The 19,942-nt window shown below is 35.2% G+C and overlaps 1 protein-coding gene and 1 long non-coding RNA gene across 4 annotated transcripts in view; both read right to left on the bottom strand.

Annotated features, from left to right (window-relative positions):
* Nucleotides 1-19,942, bottom strand: part of LOC136028603 (uncharacterized) — a 135,627-nt gene that overhangs the window by 83,994 nt on the left and 31,691 nt on the right. The window lies entirely within an intron of this gene.
* LOC136028602 (E3 ubiquitin-protein ligase RMND5A-like) overlaps nucleotides 1-19,942 on the bottom strand; it is a 50,603-nt gene that overhangs the window by 7,768 nt on the left and 22,893 nt on the right. For all 3 annotated transcript variants that reach the window (XM_065706431.1, XM_065706433.1, XM_065706430.1), the window contains exon 2: nucleotides 14,937-15,039. In XM_065706431.1, the coding sequence (XP_065562503.1) occupies nucleotides 14,937-15,039 (103 nt within the window). The remainder of the gene's footprint in view (nucleotides 1-14,936; nucleotides 15,040-19,942) is intronic.

The raw sequence follows: 19,942 nt of genomic DNA on the forward strand, positions 1-19,942 counted from the left end.
AAGAGGGGGATATGCTGGGGGAACTTTCCTTAGAGAATTTGTAATGGGAGAAAAAAATTTCCATGAAGGGAGAGCAGGATATAGGCTACTAGCATTATTTAAAAAAAAAACACAATTAAAAAATAAAAGCGAAAAAGCTTTTTCAGCTGGAAGTAAGGAACAGCAATAAAACTTAAAACAAACAGAAATTATTACCCATATGAGGGGCTCACCTCCTTCTAATACCTCGCTCTTTACGCTAAAGTATTTTCAGTAATTTCAACTACTTATTCCACGGCTTTTGTGATTCAGGGGTCATTCTTAATGAATTGGGATAAAATTTAAGCTTTAGTGTAAAGAGCAAGGTACTGACGATGGGGCAAATCCCCTCATATATGTAATAAAAACATGAGAATACAAAAGTTCTTTACGTAAGCTAATTTATAAGTTACGTAAATCTTTTACCAATAAAAAGATTCGTAAGAAATTAAAAGTTCTAGTTGCCTTTTTAATTAACCAAAAAATCGGGGGGCAACTAGGTTTCGTCCCCAGCTCTTTTTTTCTCAAAATCATTCGATCAAAATTATGAGAAAGCCATTAAGCCAAAAAAAAAAATATGCAAATTTCGTTTTGATTAATCCTCTGCGGAGAGCCAAAATCAAAACATGCATTGATTCAAAAACGTTCAGAAATTAAATAAAAAAACAAGTTTTTTTTAACTGAAAGTAAGGAGCGACATTAAAACTTAAAACGCACAGAAATTACTTCGTATATGAAAGAGGCTGCTTCCTCATCAACGCCCTGCTCTTTACGCTAAAGTATTTTACTGTTTTAAAAAAAGAGTTGAGAGAAAGAGTCAAACTTTAGCGTAAAGAGCGGGGCGTTGATGAGAAAGCAGCCTCTTTCATATCTTTTAATGCAGCTGGCATTAAAAATGTGTTTTTAATCATTTTCTTTCATTTCAATGAATTTCCTCGTTTCATAACGATTTATTTATCAGTCCTGGATGAACTTCGCTGAAGTAAGGATGCAGGGACTGTTTTGAAAAACTGTTCATTTTAATTTTATTGATTTTATCCTCTTGTAAGTTGTTTCTTCTTATTTGCATTGCTGAGGACGGCCCTTGGACATAGGGCCGAAATATTCATTCTAATTTGCTTCCCACTGTCTTAAAAAAATTCGCCATTGTTCTTCTCGTTTTTGGTGTTTGTTTTGGTTTGGGGTGGGGTGGGGGTTACATGTGAGGTCCTTTCCATGGAGGAATTTGTCATGGGGGAAGAGAATTTCAATGAAGAATGCACAGCACTTTCTAATATTATTAAAAAAAACAATGAAAAATTAATGTGAAAAGTTTTATTCAACTGAAAGTAAGGAGCAGCATTAAAACTTAAAACGAACAGAAACCATTACCCATATGACGGATTCACCTCCTCGTAATACTTTGCTCAAACACTAAATTATTTTTAGTAATTTCAACTATTTGTTCCACAGCCTTTGTGATTCAGGGGTCAAACTTAAGGAATTGGGACAGAATTCAAGTTTTAGCGTAAAGAGCGAAGTTTTGACGGGGGGGTGAACCCTCTCATAAACTTAATAAAAACATACGAATATAGAATTTCGTTAAGTAAGTCAATTCGTAGATTACGTATATTCTTTTACTAATGAAAACATTCGTAAAAATTAAAAGTTCTAGTTGCCTTTTTAAGTCATCAAAAAATTGGAAGGCCACTAGACCTCCTCCCCCGCTCTCTTTTCTCAGAATCTTCCAATTAAAACTATAAGAAAGCCATTTATAAAAAAAAAAAATAATACGCAAATTTCGTTTTAATTATTTATTTGCGGAGAGCCAAAATCAAAATATGCATTAATTCAAAAACGTTCAGAAATTAAATATAAAAAAAACAAATTTTTTTAACCTGAAAGTAAGGAGCGACATTAAAACTTAAAACGAACAGAAATTAATCCGTATATGAAAGGGGCTTTTCTTCCTAAAAGCCCCGCTCTTTAAGTTGAAGTTTTTTACTGTTTTAAAAAGTAGATTTAGAAGAAAGAGTCAAACTTTAGCGTAAAGAGTGGGGCGTTGAGGAGGAAAAGCCCCTTTCAAATAAGGAGTAATTTCTGTTCGTTTTAAGTTTTAATGTCGCTCCTTACTTTCAGTTAAAAAAAACTTATTTTTTTTATGTTTAATAACTTAAACATAATAAGAATAGAGGCTATTACCAGAGATGTAAGGATTTCATAATTAAAAAAGATAAAACTTCGCAGACATAATACAAAAAAAGTACACATTAATTGTAATTTTTTCTATCCGGGAAACTAAAAGTAAGGCCCTTCTATTAGAGTAATCAATTAATGCTTGAACTCTCTACTTTTGATTAGAACTCCTCACCTTCCTTTACTACAAAATTCATATATAATATTTTTTTTCTATTATTCTTCTAGTTAATTCTTTCTATGACTCAATTTTTTTAACCATTTTTATAATTTTCTATCTTTATAACTCTCTACTCACTTTTCTTTACTACACAATTCATATATAATTATTTTTATAATTTTCTATCTTTATAACTCTCTACTCCTCACTTTTCTTTACTAAACAATTCATATATAATATTTGTTTAATTCTATTTAATTAATAGTTATTTCGTTGAGTCATATTGCTGACAACCAACCAGATGATTTCTTCAGGTACCTATTTGGAGCTGGATATGCTCTTGCTGACATTAGAGAGTCATACCACTGAGACCCACCCCTCCCTCCAAACCGAAAATTCAGCAGCACAACGACCCCACTACCTACCACGAAGGATATAATTGTCTACTTCTTAAAATCTCTGGACATTATGTTGAGGAAACTGCTATTGATGACGTAACATATATAATTATGAATCAAATGCCTCCATTTGGGGACACTTGATAGAGAACGGTACTGCCTTCTCTACCGATAACTCAGCATAGAACAGGTGATCCCAGAGACTTAGGAGAAGGCTCATTCATTAAAAAATCGGAAGTTCTAGTGCCCTTTTCGAGAGCCAACAGTGATTCAAACAAAGTAAGAAGATCTTTTTACCAAAAAAACTGTTTTTTTTACGTATAAAGATCATCATAATATGTCACCCGTTACGAATACAAATTAAATAAATTCTGTATTTGAGACTTATTCATTTCAATGTTGATGTTTGTTTTAAAGATTGTTCTTATTTTATTATTATGACAAGTATGCCCAACAATAAGTATTAAGACATGCAAAGAGTTTTAGAATTCAATAAATTCTTTTTCCCGAATAAAATTTGGCACAATCAACAAAGGTGGCTACATAACTATAGGATAACCCAGTATCGCAACAAAGTGGCTAAACCAGTGCTACAAGGTGGCTGAAGAACAGTCGATAAAGCCAAGGGCTTTTCTTGTTGGAACTAAAAAATAAAACACAAGTTTTTCTAATGAAAGTAATGAGCAGCATCAATACTTTAAACAAACAGAAATTATTGCGCATATAAGGAATATAACTTCCCCCTCAATACCCCACTCTTCACGGTAATTTTTTTTAGTACTTTTGAAAAAGCTTCTTATTATTCTCATTAAACAACCCTTGTTTTTTGGCCATTTAAAGGGGCACTAGCTCTTTAGATGTACATTCTAGTGAGCCCTCTAGATATTCTAGTGCCACTGGGTCGATCATCACTGGAAAAAAAAACAAACAAACAAACACGGATCCATGATCTTTCTTCTGGCAAAAACAAGACATTCCACCTTTTGTAGACGGGAGCTTGAAACTTCTACATCAGAATTCTCTTATACGATGTTTCTGATCAAGGGATTTTTATTATTCTTTGAATTTTAGGGAATTTTTTTCCCTTTCTCAAAAATCAGGAAAATATTCTTAGGTTCTTCGCCATTGACGGGTAGCACTATATTTGATTAAACCTAAATATTCGAAATCAGCATAATAAGCCGATTTTTTCTATATATCTATTGGTATCAAATTCCCGTGTTCTTACAACTTCGGTTACTATTGAGCCGTGTCGCTTCTTACTTACGGTTCGTTACCAACAGTTGTTTGAAAACTTTAAAATAAATGAATAATTTTCACAATTATTTCTGTAAAAGTTTTGTTTTATTTTGTAAATTATGTTTTGCTTTTGCTATGCTTTGTGAATTACTACTACTACTAACAACTCACCAGAGCACCAAACTTCATGAGGGCAATATAGTTACGAAGGATCCTCCTCCATCCCAATCAATTCAAAGCCTCCCTCTTTACAACCTCCCAGGAAGTTCTGGTTTCCTTTAAATCTTTCTTCATGACATCCTTCCACCCCAAAGGAGGACAACCTGCTTTCTAATTAGTCCTAGACAGGCCAAAAAGGACAATCTGTCATCCTTCATCCACGGAACATACCCTAGCCATGTCAATTTTTCTCTCATTATAGTCCTAAAAAGCAGGATTCACCATACTTTCGTAAATTTACTGTTTGAAATACACTCAGTCAGCCGGGTACCCGGCAATATCCGTAGGCAATTCATCTGGAAAGATGTAAATTATATCTGTTAAACTTTTATAACTAAATCTTTTCAATAGTTGGAGATTCAAATAATTTGACGCCTCAATTATATCCAAAAGTGCCTCTGTCTCATGTTAAAAAAATGTCTATTATGGAAAGACTGGAAAGAATATATATATAGAAAGACTGTGGGCGCCCAAAATCTGGTATCATTAATAGCATCAGACTGACTACGAAGCGTATATTCTCGAAGGAGCTCTCCCTCCACCGCAAATCTCTCGTTGATAGCTATTCCACCAGTGCAAAACAGTGCAAAATTTTCTTTTCAAGTCTGTATCTTTGGCAAAGCCTACCCCTCTGTCGTCGCTGTCTGAAATCCCTGTCGAGGACTGGTATTCTTATTATGTGAGTGAATTTGCTGCTCCTAACCCCCAGCTTGAAGACATGTACGAGAGAGAATTGGATGAGTTCCCTGATAAGCTTCCGCACGGTGATTTTGTTGTCAGTTTAGAGTCGGTTATTCAAGCAATTAAATAAAAAAAAACAAGTTTTTTTAACTGAAAGTAAGGAGCAAAATTAAAACTTAAAACGAACAGAAATTACTTCGTATATGAAAGGGGCTGCTTCCTCACCAACATCCCGCTCTTGACGCCAAAGTTTGACTCTTTCTCTCGACTCTTCTTTTTAAAACAGTAAAAAACTTTAGCGTAAAGAGCGGGATGTTGGTGAGGAAGCAGCCCCTTTCATATAAGAAGTAATTTCTGTTCGTTTTAAGTTTTAATTTTGCTCCTTACTTTCAGTTAAAAAAAAACTTGTTTTTTTTATTTAATTTCTGAACGTTTTTCAATCAATGCATGTTTTGATTTTGGCTCTCCGCAGAGGAATAATTTAGCATAACGAAAATATACTCTACGAACATATAGTTTCTGAGGTTCACTAAAAAACTGCCAAACCGGACAAAGAGAAAGGGGATGAGGTACAACTAGGCTCTTATAAATTTTCGCAAAATTTAATTTATCAATGTGTTTAATATTAGATACTTTTTTGCTAAATGACTTTCTCATAATTTTGATTGAATGGTTTTGAGAAAAAAGAGCGGGGGAGGAAGCCTAGTTGCCCTTCGATTTTTTGGTTAATTAAGATAAAGGCAACTAGAACTTTTAATTTTTTACGAATCTTTTTTTTAGTAAAAGATATACGTAACTTATAAATTAGCTTACGTAAAGAAGTTTTGTATTCTCATGTTTTTATTACATATATGAGCGGGTTCGCCCCCTCGTCAGTACCTCGCTCTTTACATGAAAGCTTAGATTTTGTCCCAATTCATTAAGAATGACCCCTGAATCACCAAAGCCGTAAAACAAATAGTTGAAATTACTAAAAATACTTTAGCGTAAAGATCGGGGTATTAGGAGGAGGTGAGCTCCTCATGTGGATACTAATTTCCGTTCGTTTTAAGTTTTAATGCTGCTCTTCACTTCCAGCTGAAAAAAACTTTTTCATATTTCTTTTTTCATTGTTTTTTTTTTAATAATGCTAGTAAATCCTGCGCTCCCTTCATGGAAATTTTCTTCTACCATGACAAATTCCTCGATGGAAAGCTCCTCCAGCCTATCCCCCTATTATCAACCCCTCCTCCCAACCAAAAAAATCCTACTGAAAACGCCTACACACTTCCCAATAGCCATTACTATATGTAAGCACTGGTCAAATTTTGTAACTTGTAGCCCCTCCCCCAGGGACTGTGGGGGAGTAAGTCATCCCAAAGACATAGTTTTTATGGTTTTTGACTATGCTGAACAAAATGGCTATCTCAAAATTTTGATCCGTTGACTTTAGGAAAAACATAAGCGTGGGAGGGGGCCTAGATGCCCTCCAATTTTTTTGGTCACTTAAAAAGGGCACTAGAACTTTTCATTTCCGTTAGAATGAGCCCTCTTGCGACATTCTAGGACCACTTGGTCGATACGATGACCCCTGGGAAAAAAAACAAAAAAAAAACAAACAAACAAATAAACACGCACCCGTGATTTGTCTTCTGGCAAAAAATACAAAATTCCACATTTTTGTAGATAGGAGCTTGAAACTTTTACAGTAGGGTTCTCTGAGACGCTGAATCTGATGGTGTCATTTTCGTTAAGATCGTACGACTTTTAGGGGGTGTTTCCCCCTATTTTCCTAAATAAGGCAAATTTTCTCAGGCTCGTAACTTTTGATGGGTAAGACTAAACTTGATGAAACTTATATATTTAAAATCAGCATTAAAATGCGATTCTTTTGATGTAGCTATTGATATCAAAATTCAATTTTTTAGAGTTTTGGTTACTATTGAGCCGAATCGCTCCTTACTACAATTCGTTACCACGAACTGTTTGATTCGTCGGTTGAAAAATAAATCTTCTTGCGGAATTGACCGTGTTAGCGCTATCTGTATTAAACAAGGTGGTTCGGTTCTCGCTATGCGTCTTTCGCTTTTTATGCAGATGATCTTCACGCAAGGTGTTGTTCCCTCCTCCTTCTGCGTAGGGGATCGTACCCCCATTCCGAAGAAAGGGAAAAATGACATTAAATGCTCGTCTTTCCGCCCAATTACAGTCGCCAAATCTTTATGTAAGCTATTCGAGCACCTATTCATTAATGAACTGGAAACTAAATGCTACACCCCGTCACGTCAATTCGGATTTAAGCGCCGCACTGGTTGTGCCGATGCCTTGACGGCTGCAGTGAGTGTGCTACTCGATGCAGATTTTTCTGGAGAGAGCATAGCCTTAGCTAGTCATGACATCAGCCGTGCATTCGATTCACTCATACACGCTACAATGTTATTAAAAGCTTCACAACGAGGTCTGAAACTCTGCATAGTTCGACCCCTAGGTGATATGTACTCGAGGCTGTGAATTCGCCTAAAGCTTCCTCCCGACAAAAATTTGCCTCCCCGGCCTCATGAAAAATTGATCCCCATTTTGCAAGGTGGCCGCCAGGGAGCTGTCTCCTCCCCTCATTTGTTCAATAATTATGTTCTTCAAGCACAAGATAAATGCCCAACCTCATGCATTCTTTCCTCTATAGACACCTCCTTAGTATGCTACACCGACGACGTCTTGAACTTAAGTAGAACATTGCAAACAGCTTCTGACATTTTTGAAACGCTTAAAACCGAATATCTAAAACTTCCTCAGTTTTAACACTGAGAAAAACCGAGATAGTTATCTTCAATTGGCGAAAAACACCACACGTGACTTCACTGCTTTTTGATGAAAATCTGATGAATACTGCTGACCACATAAATTACCTCGGAGTCCCTATTGGCTCGTCTCTAAGGCATACACGTCTTCTACTGATCAAACACTTCAATCGACGAATCTCCGGCTCGTATGCTTCTATAGTCTCTGCTAAATTCCGTTTTAGCTGCCCCCTCCTTGCCAGCCTATACAACGCTACTGTTTTGCCTTATATTCTGTACTTGGCACCATTTTGGAAACTATTCTCGAAGGCTGAACTGTCTAAAATCCGTGCACTTTTCTTCCGTTTTGCTAAATACCTCCTACGTTTTCCTCCCTGGTATAGAAACTCAATTCTCATTAAAAAGTATCACATAACTGACCCTCATGTTGCAGTTGAAAATTTAATCAAAAGACACAACACTAAAAAAGTAGATCACGATTGGTATAATCTCCTTTTACAATAGATCTGTTTTCGTTTTATTCATTTTAGTGCTATTTTGTTTGGTCTTTTATAAGTTGAGTCTCTTTCTAGTTACGTCTCTTCTGAAATGTTCTTCTATATTTTCTTATATTTATATGTTCGTGCTCCGTCTTTTTCATTTCGTATGATTGACGGGTTTTCAAATAGATAAATAAATATATTTTGCCAATAAAGTCATATGAAATAATAATATACATTAATAAATAATAAAAAAATAATAAACAAAAAAAACAATAATTAAGAAAACAAAAAGAAGAATTCACATTTAGTTTATTTTATAAACGAACTAGGCTTACATAAGACGTAAATTTTTAACAATGGCAGATAGAGAGGTAAAACTTGATGTTTCTCCTTAAGTCGACACCGAGTCCTATTTTGTTCCAATTATTCACAAGCAACAACACCAATTTTTCTAGCATTACCAAAAACTACCAAAATTGTCTTTGATAATTCTACTTGTTTTACCTCCCTATGTTAAAATACCAAAAAATTTTGGTATTTGGCAGTAAATCCGGCAGCTCAGTTTTCGGTTGACATTTTAAACTTATTTATGAATATTGAAATCGTTTAAAATACAAACAATTAAATTAAAAAATGGCTTTGAAAAACCAAAATCTACGCTACCATTAACTTGGATATCTCATACCCCATCCATCCCACCTAAGCGTTTAGCTATCTGAGAAAAGCCAAAGTTTACTTTGAACAACAAACCCAGCACAAAGACCCAACTACCCACCTCCACAATAGATGATGCCAATAATTTACAACTTGTTATTATTTCCGTTCCAATAATCTAGGTAATAAAAGAATTTGGTCAATTTTTGTATTATAAGTGCAGAAAGATCTAGATGCTAAAACCTTATAGTTGTAGATGATATTCTAGTACCAGACTAGTGGTGAAGAACAAAATAAGAAAAAAGAAAAGACATCTGTGCTACCCAAGCAAAAAGTGGTTTTCGTTTTTGTTTAAGGTGGAGGCTGCAAGTTTCACAGGTTCTGATAATTTCCAATGGCGTTCTCTTTGTCTCAATCCAACACCACTCACGAAGTGTTTCAGGTTATTTTTCAAATTGTCCATACATTTGGTTTCAAAAGAAAATTTTACTATTAAGAGTAACCGAAATAATAGCAACCATTCCTGAATCAGTTTTCCCCACTAAACAGTTTTTCAAAAGTGTTTTTAAGTTTTTTGTAACTGTGGGCCGTGGTTCGTTCTTTAAGTTCAAGTTCAATTTATTAATATAATACGCATAACAAATAAAATACACTGGGCCACCATGGAGACACAGCACTCGTGATTGTGGTGACCCCATCAATATTTACAACATAAATAATATTAGTTGAAGATCCAATACCCAAGTCCACGGCCCACCACACAAAGCAGAATGACAAAATAATTACCACAACAACAAAACAATCAAAAAAACGTGCACGAAGAATGACTTCATGAGCAATTAGAGACGATGAATTGAAAAAAAAAAATCCATAGAGAAAAAAAAATATTAATGGTGAAAAGTTTCTAGGAAAAAATTAAAAAGTTCATATCTTATTATATTAAATGATTTAGTATCATCATATACAGTATGAAATGTTCTCCAAGCGCTTGTTACCATGTTCCTTGGTGAATATCTCGAAAGCTCCGTTATAAATCGAGAAGAAATAAGCTGGTCTTTATGCCGAGTCTAATAATGATGAAGTTCGCCCTTTCTCCCATGCATATCAATGGACTGAAAATAAACAGGGAGCATTTGACGGTCATGCTTAATTTTAAAAAGCACTGAAGAAAGATTCCATAGACAAGAAATAGGAAGCATATGCATTAACAAATAAAGAGTTTCTGTCGTCATCTTACCAGGGTATGACGAAGGTGATGGTAGATACTTATGTAAAATCCTTACAGTCCGATTTTGCACAATTTGTAACGGTTTAAGATGGGTTTTAAATGTTGCCAGATAAACAATAGGATAATATGACAAATGGGAATGAACTAAAGAAAAATATAACAATCTTAATATTTCATAAGGGAAAAAATGTTGGAACCTATACATGATTCCCACTGCTTGTGCTGCTTTAAATCGTAGACGGAAAAGATGACCTTTAAAGGAAAGATAATAATTAATCTCCACACCAGGATACCCGGATCGAACTTACTCTTTGGATGCTTATATTTAGGCCTTCAACACTCGCCTTATCAAATTCAATAGGCTCTTTATAAATACGGCTGTAAACCATGAATTTTGTTTTAGCTACGTTTAGGGAAAATCGATTAGCCTGTAACCACTGAATCAATGCTGTTGAAACTCCCTTGATCTTTTGCTTCAAATCATCTGTGGACTCGCCAACAACATTGGAACCTGTATCATCAGCAAACAAAATGTTGAGACTCCCCCCGTCAGAAGAGTTACAAAAAACATTAATATAAATCAGGAATAGCAAGAGACCAAGTATGGACCCCTGTGGAACGCCACCCTTTTCCGACTAATGACAAGGCATGGACAAGGAATAATTAATTTCGGTTACCTGATACCAACCATGTTAATATGATTTAACAAAATTCAGGGCTGGGCCTCTAATACCACAATTATCTAACTTATACAGCAATATTTTATGACAAATTGTGTCGAAAGCGTTTTCTAAATCCAAGAACAGCGTCGCAAGAAGAGGCTCTTTATCTCAACATTCATGAATATGCTGCAGCCTGGCAAGAACTGCATTCTGGGTAGAATGTTCCTTCCGAAAACAAAACTGAAACTTACTGAAAAACTGCCGCGATACCTAGAACTTGTACACTCTATTGTAAAAACACCTTTCAATTACTTTAAAAAAAACAGATAATATGGATATTGGCCTGTAATTAGTTGGGCACGCAGAATCCCAACCCCCCTTTATGCAACGGAATTATCTTGGCACTTTTAAAAAAAACTTGGGAGCGTTCCTGTTGAAAATGCAAGGTTAATTAAATGAGCCATAATTCTACTAATACTAGGCATAATAGACTTGATAATATTAGTTGAAGATCCATCAAGTCCTTGAGAATCACCCTTCTTCATTAATAGACATATATTCAATAGTTCACCTTCCGCTATAGGAGTCAAAAATATTGATATATATGATCAACTCGGTAAATACTTTATAAATCCATCATTACTATAAGAATTTCCTTTCTGCAATTTTTCAGTCACAACCTCTACAATTGAAGCAAAGTTATGATTAAGGCAATCCGCCACATGAACATCGTCTTTTATGATTTGTCCTGCTAAATTATGTATCTCTATAGGACTCTTTGAAGGCAGGTTTTGACCAAGATAAGAATTAATTAGTTGCCAAGTCTTCTTAGATGAATTTGAAGCATCCCGAAATACCTCAAAATACTATATTTTCTTAGCTCCTGGAATTATTTTAGTTAGACAATTCTTATACTTCTGGTCAGATACAGTTATCAAATTGGATTTGAGTAGACCTGGTGTTATCCACGGTTGCTTCGGGACATTATATTTATTTCTACGAATTTTAACCTCAGGGCAACTATCATCAAGATCCAGGCGGAATTTTTCTAAAAAACATTCTGTAACAACACCCACATTATCGCAATTAAGAAGATTATACCAATCCTTAGAAGATAGAATAGCGTTAAGTTTAGCAAAATTCGATTTATTAACTATTCGTCGTGTTTTTTTTTTTAATAAACCCAGCTGACCGTACCGCGTCATTTACATCAGCTAAAATTAAAAAATGGTCAGAGAAATCGGTCAATACAATTTTCGATGACATAATTGATCTCGTAAGGAAAATGTTATCAAATAATTTTGCTGAAGAAGCAGTCACACGACTAGGAATATTACACACAGGGGAAAGAAACCTTGAAAACAAAAGGGAAAGGAAATTAGATGTAGGTGTATCATTTTCATATTCCATTAGATCAATATTAAAATCACCCATTAGCATCCCTTCACGACCAGCCAATGACTCTACTAACTTTTCAAAAATAACTAGGAAATCATTAATATTTGACGAGGGTGGCCAATATACAACACACGCTTGTACAGTTTGTAGCCCCAATTTAAATTCAATTGCAATAATTTCATAAAGCATTTCTGTGCTCACTCTATATCAGAAAGCCGCCGAAATTAAATTTCCTCTTTAATAAAATCCCAAACCCCCCTTACTCTTAGTAACCAAGAATACTGACCGATTTTGAAGGGAGTAAAGTAATTATTTCATTCACACTACTCAGAAGACCTTGGTTGTTCACAAACCCGATTCTGACATCTTCGAGATCGGTGTAATAGCAACATCATGCAAACATGAATAACAAGCTGATGGAGAATTGTTTACAACTGAGATATCATTTTCATTATAAAAAATACTGAAAGATTCGCAAAAAGCAGCAAAATTAATTGGCCTCGTCTCAAAAGACATCAATCTGCCACTCCCCGGCACGTCCAAGTGATTGCCAATCATGTAAACTTACCATTATGCATCCCGCCCTGTGCAGCTGAACCGCAAAACCCGGAATATTGGATTTCCAGTCTACTGAGTACCGATAATAACTAAAAAGCACATATGATTTTTGAACTCATGTTTTTAAAAATGAACCAAAATAATAAAGTGAAACAAAAAAGAAAATAAGAAACATAGTTTAACGTTGGGCAATCTTAAAAGAAAAACAAAAAAAAACCTTCGGCAGCCTGCAAAATGATAATTACATTAGTCCCTGTCATCAATGTCCGACCACTACTCATATGATGCGTTGCGATACTTCAACTTAAGAACAGTGCCAATTTGCCATAGTCGTATATATGTACGTGTATTTTTTTTAGTCCTTCTAAGCTGAGCTTTGGCAAGCAGCTGAGCCCTAATTACATTTAGGGTGGGTGGCAAATCAGTGCAAATACGCAGTGCGAACCTTTTAGTTTAACACTGATTTCATGATAGGAAGAATGTCCGACTCCCTGCGGCAAGAGAAGACAACATGCAGTAAACTAGGTTTCTTGGCATTGCCATGAACAAAAACATTGCTTTGGTTTTGCTTGATTCTAAATGGTCTTGTAATGTAAATATTGTCTTTAATCTCCAGAGAATTTCTGAGTAAATCCTGAAGATTTTGCTCAAGGTTTTCGCCATTTTTTCTTTTCTTAAACGATGCACAAAAAGATTAAGCTTACGGTCTTTAACTTATAGTTCCAGTAATCGTTGCTCTTGATGTTCAATCCTCGAGTTCAGTTCAGAGATTAATTTTTCCTTTTCTTAGAGCTTCAAATTCAGCTACTGAAATACAGACTTCATTTCAGAGATTTGTGCAGATTTCTGACCTTTAATTTCTGATTGTGCCGCAGAAATGGCCACAAGCCGAGCTTCAAGTTTTGAAGACAAGTCCTTAAGGGCTTTCTCCAGAGTAATCTGAGTGACTGACATTATCCTTTAATAACAAAATAATAGCTGCCAAGGTTAAATCACATTAAACGGACAAAAGCCCCACTTGCTGGGCTATGCTATTACTCACCCTAATTAATTAGCAGAACAAACAAATCCAATTTTCTTCGCACAATTTCACAGCAAATTCTTTATTTACTTGGCACAAAGCCACACACAGGTAGATCGGTATTTGAGCGAGTGACGTAGTTAATGTGATTCAATCTTTACGCTTTCATAATAGTTTATCCTTGCAACTTGAAAATAATAATCCGATTAATTTAGCTTATGTTCACGCTTCAAGAACAAGGTAGTATCCAGAAAAAGGTTTTTTTTTGTTAGTCCGCACTGAATAAAAGCTAGTGGAACACTGATTAGGTTGTAGCTACCATGATGAACATATAATCGTTGAATTTCTAATCCTGAGCCATTTTATGATGAAGGTAATACAAAATATTATGATAATTCGAATTTAGAACGTATCCTTAGAATTTCTTTTAAAATCATAACCTTCAAAGTTCGTTTTTAACTAAATTCTACTTCTTCTACCAACTACTTGGGTTTGATAGCGTCTCCCCTATCGCACTCCCAGCCATCGCAAATATTCAGACATCTGAGGGGAAAAATGTCACCAGAATATCCAGAAAACTAAAAATGAGCACAACATGGATTCAAAAAAGCGGTCACACATCTAATGATCAAAAATGAAACACATACAATTACATCTAGTTTGTCTTGAGCAGTCTAAACTACTAGTAAGTCGACAGAGTAATAAAACCACTGAATTAAATTATTGAATTTTACTTTGTAAAACTTTATTTTATTAAACTTAAACAAAGTTTTGCTATTTTACAATAAAAAAAAAATTCAAGTTAAATATTCAGAGAGTAGGTTCTTTGACGCAGGTGCATTCAGAGTCAAGACATTCCAGGAGGCTATTCGTAGCCCCCTTCGGTTCATAAGAGGGAATCCAGGTCCGAGGCTATATTGTCATTTTTCGTAGCACTTAAAATTCGGTTGGAGGGTCGCTAGCCCAACCGACCTTAGGCCTGGAATCTGATTTGAGCTAGGTTAAACCTAGGTACGGAGATTCCCGAGGTGGGCTCCACCCGCAACATGAGGTTGCGGCTGTCCTAATCGGAGTGTTTAGTTAGGGAAGAAACCCCATAACCAGAGGCACGTGGTCAGCAGACAGAGTCTGCCTCATTCCGGACGGACTCCATTCACATTTTACAAATTTTAAATATTAGTAATGAATAGTCAGATTACAAAATTAAATATTAGCAATGGATAATAAACTATTAATAATAATAAAAGAACAAAAGGAGTTCGTTACCGGTAATTCATCTTTGGAGGTCCACATTCCTTGGAGTTGGCTCTGCGTCATCACTTGTTTCATCTTAAGCAGAGCTGGAAGAGTGACACAACCAGCATTCACACTGAAATTTAACAAAAGCGTAAAGACAATCACTTATTAATTAAAATATCAAAATAAAAATTAATTAATTAATTCTAAAACGATTAATCAATCAATGTTTAAATAAATTATTAAAATACTAATTTGTAATCATTTACATTCCAGAGTTTTCATGATAAGTCTTTGAAGTGGATTTTTATTAGGACTATTGCCATTGGTATTAGACACAACCAGCAGTCACACTGAAACTCAACAAAAACATAGAAAATAATTTATAATTAATTCAATTTTAAAATAATGTAATTAATTAATTGATTTTAAATAACCAATTTTATTTTTTTAAATAACTTATTCTTTAACCCTTTTTATAAAAATATTTAAAGCAGTAAGTTGTAGGAACTCATATTTTCATTTTCATTTGGGAAAAGATTATGCTTATTATAAAGTTCAGTTCTTGTTTTATTAAATAAAAAAGCAAGTTTTTTCTACTGAGCAACATTAAAACTTAAAACGAACAGAAATCATTACGTACGTAAGGAGGGTCACCACCTCGTCAATACCTCGCTCTTTACGCTCAAGTTCAATTTTTTTCTTAATTCTTTAAGAATGACTCGTAAATCACAGACAACGTTTAATTAGAATAAATAGCTCTTGAAAATACAAAAAAAAACTTAAGAATAAAGAGCGAGGTATTGACAAGGGGGCAATACCCTTCATATACGTAATGATTTCTGTTCTTTTAAGTTTTAATGTTGTTCCTTACTTTCAGTTGAAAAAAAATGTTTTTTTTATTTAATTTCTCACCATTTTTATATAATGGTGGGAAATCCGGCCCCCTCCATGGAAAATTCCCTCACCCAGGAGTAATTCCTCCATGGAAACATCATCCCACGTACTCCCCCCCCAAAAAACCCACACGAAAAATTCCCTTTGAAAACGTCTGTATGCTTCCTAATAACTAATGCTATATGTAAACAATGGCCAGAGTTCATAACTTTCCCATTGAGTTTGTCATTCGTTACCACGAACTGTTTGATAGTATTAAATAAAGAAACTAAATTTTTCAAACTCAAAGTAAGGAGCGATAATAAAACTTAAAACGAACAGAAATTATTCCATGCATGAAAGGGGCTGTTCCGAAGGGAACAACCCGCTCTTTACGCTAAAGTTTGACTTTTTCTCTCAATTTTACTTTGAACAGTAATAAAAAAAAACTTTAGCGTAAAAAGCGGGGCGTTGAGAAGGGAACAGCCTCTTTCATACACAAATTAGTAAAATAAAGTTTGAGGAGGCAACCTCCCTCAAACACGGAATAATTTTAGTTCGTTTTAATTTTTAATGTTACTCCATACTCTCAGTTGAAAAATGTGTTGTTTTTTTATTTAATTTTTTACCTATTTTAAAAATGATTCTAGGAAATCTGGGTCAATCTTGACGGGAAAATCCCCCTCCCCATATACATATCCTCTGTACAATTCAATCCCAGAGAAAATTTACCCCGGAAAAATACCCTTAACAGCTCCTTGCGTAACATTGAGTCGGCACAGTGAAAGCAAGACATATAAAAGAATTTCGTATAGAAATTCTGGCAAATTCCTCCCGTATAAAATTTCCCCTACTCTACAGCACGGCTCTTTTATACGATGAATTTTGCTTAAAATGTTTATATATGGGTGCTGTTATATATATTTTTGAACTAGCTGTAAAAAAGTGATGTCCTCACTTTCTTTTATTTGTGTGTTTTGCCGGGTCTGTAGAGTCCCGTTTGATTTGGGGTGACTAACACTGTTAAACCCCGTCGGGTACCGTTTTACTCTTCATTGATTCATTGCCTCGGGCCATGCATTGCGGAGTTTTTGTATATTTTCATTCAATTTGTTGTTGTGCATATATTATTAATAAATAGGCCTATTTGGTTCAATTTTCATTCATATCCATCACTCCATTCGCAAGTTACTCTCAATTAAACGAAAAACTGTTTCTCCCCACTGTTCTATTTGAGCGAGGGTCTTCATCTTTCAACTTGATGTTTCTCATGATCCTTGGCGCCAAATCTGGCCATCCAAATCTGACCAGCGGTTCTCCCCCTATACTCGATTACACAGACGGACGGACGGACAGACAGACAGACGGACAGACAGATTTTACAACGTCTTAGGTAGCCATGTTGGCTCATTGGATCCGAAAAAAGGAATCGAATAGCATATCATCATCCAGGCATCATCACCTATTTGGATAGTGGAAAATCAAACAGTTCGTGGTAACGAACTGTAGTAAGGAGCGATCCGGCTCAATAGTAACCAAAACTCTAAAAAATTGAATTTTGATATAAATAGCTACATCAAAAGAATCGCATTTTAATGCTGATTTTAAATATATAAGTTTCATCAAGTTTAGTCTTAGCCATCAAAAGTTACGAGCCTGAGAAAATTTGCCTTATTTAGGAAAATAGGGGGAAACACCCCCTAAAAGTCGTAGGATCTTTACGAAAATGACACCATCAGATTCAGCGTAACAGAGAATCCTACTGTAGAAGTTTCAAGCTCCTATCTACAAAAATGTGGAATTTTGCATTTTTTGCCAGAAGACAAATCACGGGTGCGTGTTTATTTGTTTGTTTTTTTGTTGTTTTTTTTTCCCAGGGGTCATCGTATCGACCAAGTGGTCCTAGAATGTCGCAAGAGGGCTCATTCTAACGGAAATGAAAAGTTCTAGTGCCCTTTTTAAGTGACCAAAAAAATTGGAGGGCATCGAGGCCCCCTCCCACGCTCATTTTTTTCCCAAAGTCAACGGATCAAAATTTTGAGATAGCCATTTTGTTTGGCATAGTCGAAAATCTTAATAACTATGTTTTTGGGGATGACTTACTCCCCCACAGTCCCTGGGGGAGGGGTTGCAAGTTACAAACTTCAACCAGTGTTTACATATAATAATGGTTATTGGGAAGTGTACAGACGTTTTCAGGGGGATTTTTTTGGTTTTGGGGGTAGGGTTGAGGGAGGGGGCTATGTGGGAGGATCTTTCCTTGGAGAAATATGCCATGGTTGAAAAAAATTCAATGAAAAGGGCGCAGGATTTTCTAGCATTACTATAAAAAAAAACAATGAAAAAATAAACATGAAAACGTTTTTTCAAATGAAAGTAAGGAATAGCATTGAAATTTAAAACAAACAGAGATTATTACGCATATGAAGGGCTCTAAAAATACTTTTGCATAAAGAGCGAGGTATTTAGGAGGAGATAAATACCTCGCTCTTTATGCTAAAATATTTTTAGTGATTTCAACTATTTATTCAACGGCCTATTTGATTCAGGGGTCATTCTTAAAGAATTGGAACAAAACTTACGATTTAGTGTAAAGAGCGAGGTATTAACGAGGGTACAAACCCCCTCGTACACATAATAAAAATATAAGAATATAAAAGTTTGTTACGTAAGTTAATTCTTAAGTTACGTATATTTTTTACTAATAAAAACGTTCATTGAATATTAAAAGTTATAGTAGCCTTTTTAAGTAACCGAAAAATTGGAGGGCAGCTAGGCCTCCTTCCCCACCCCTTATTTCTCAAAATCGTCTGATCAAAACTAAGAGAAAGCCATTTAGCCAAAAAAAAATTAATATACTAATTTCATTTCAATAATTTATGTGCGGAGAGCCAAAATCAAACATGCATTAATTCAAAAACGTTCAGAAATTAAATAAAAAAAACTAGTTTTTTAACTGAAAGTAAGGAGCGACATTAAAACTTAAAACGAACAGAAATTACTCCGTATATGAAATGGGTTGTCCCCTCCGCAGTCCCACGCTCTTTACGCTAAAGTTTTAGTTGTTTTAAAAAGTAGAATTGTGGCAAAGAGTCAAACTTTAGCGTAAAGAGCGTGGGACTGCGGAGGGGACAACCCATTTCATATACGGAGTAATTTCTGTTCGTTTTAAGTTTTAATGTCGCTCCTTACTTTCAGTTAAAAAACTAGTTTTTTTTATTTAATATATATCAAGATAGGTTTTTGAGGTCCATCTATATGTCCGCCCGTCTGTGCAATCGAGTATAGCGGGAGAACCGCCAGTCAGATTTGTATTAAAATTGAACTATTTGGATTAAAATTGAGCTTAATTAGGGTGAGGGGGCTTTAAGTGTTAAAAAAAATTGAGTTTTTCATTTAATTCAGCGTAACTTGCAAATGGAGAGATGAACTCCGATGAAAATTGAATAAAGATGCTTAAGAGTATTATATGCATTGAGTTCTGGGATGGAGACACAAGCTTAATTAGGACGAGGGAGAGCGGGATTTAAATGCTAAGAAGTTGAGTTTTTGTTTGACTCAGTTTAACTTGTGAATAAAGTAATGGATCTCAATGAAGGTCAAGCCAAAGATGCCTAAACCATAAGACACATAATGTTTGGGGATGAAGACTCTAGTTTAATTAGGTGGAGGGGCATTTAATTCAGTGTAACTTACGAGTGGAGTGACGGATCTCAATGAGGATTGAACCTATGATGCCTAAGACAATGACAGGTATCATGTTCTTATATGAAAACCAAAGTTGGTTTTAAGTGCTGAAAAAAGTCAAGCTTTTTGTTTAATTTAGTATAACTTGAATGGAGCAACGTATCCAAATGAAAGGCTAGACCAAAGATGACTAGGATCAGGGCTAACATCGAGCTCTGATAACACAAACCCTATCTCAAATAGGATGAGGGGGAGGGGGTTTTAAGAAAGTCGAGTTTTCCTTCAATTTAGTAGGGCCTATAACTATTTCCACCCATGGCTTGACCAAAGCCTGAAAATAACCCTTTTCCAAAATAAGCTATAATGAAGCCAACCTTCACAAAATATTCCATCCACAGAGAAAAATTACTGTGTGTGGCACTTGGTATTTATCAAGTGACATTGCGAATTCTGCCAGTCTGTCGGTCCCGGTT

Source organism: Artemia franciscana, chromosome 7 (assembly GCF_032884065.1).
Source record: "Artemia franciscana chromosome 7, ASM3288406v1, whole genome shotgun sequence".
Lineage (NCBI taxonomy): Eukaryota > Metazoa > Arthropoda > Branchiopoda > Anostraca > Artemiidae > Artemia > Artemia franciscana.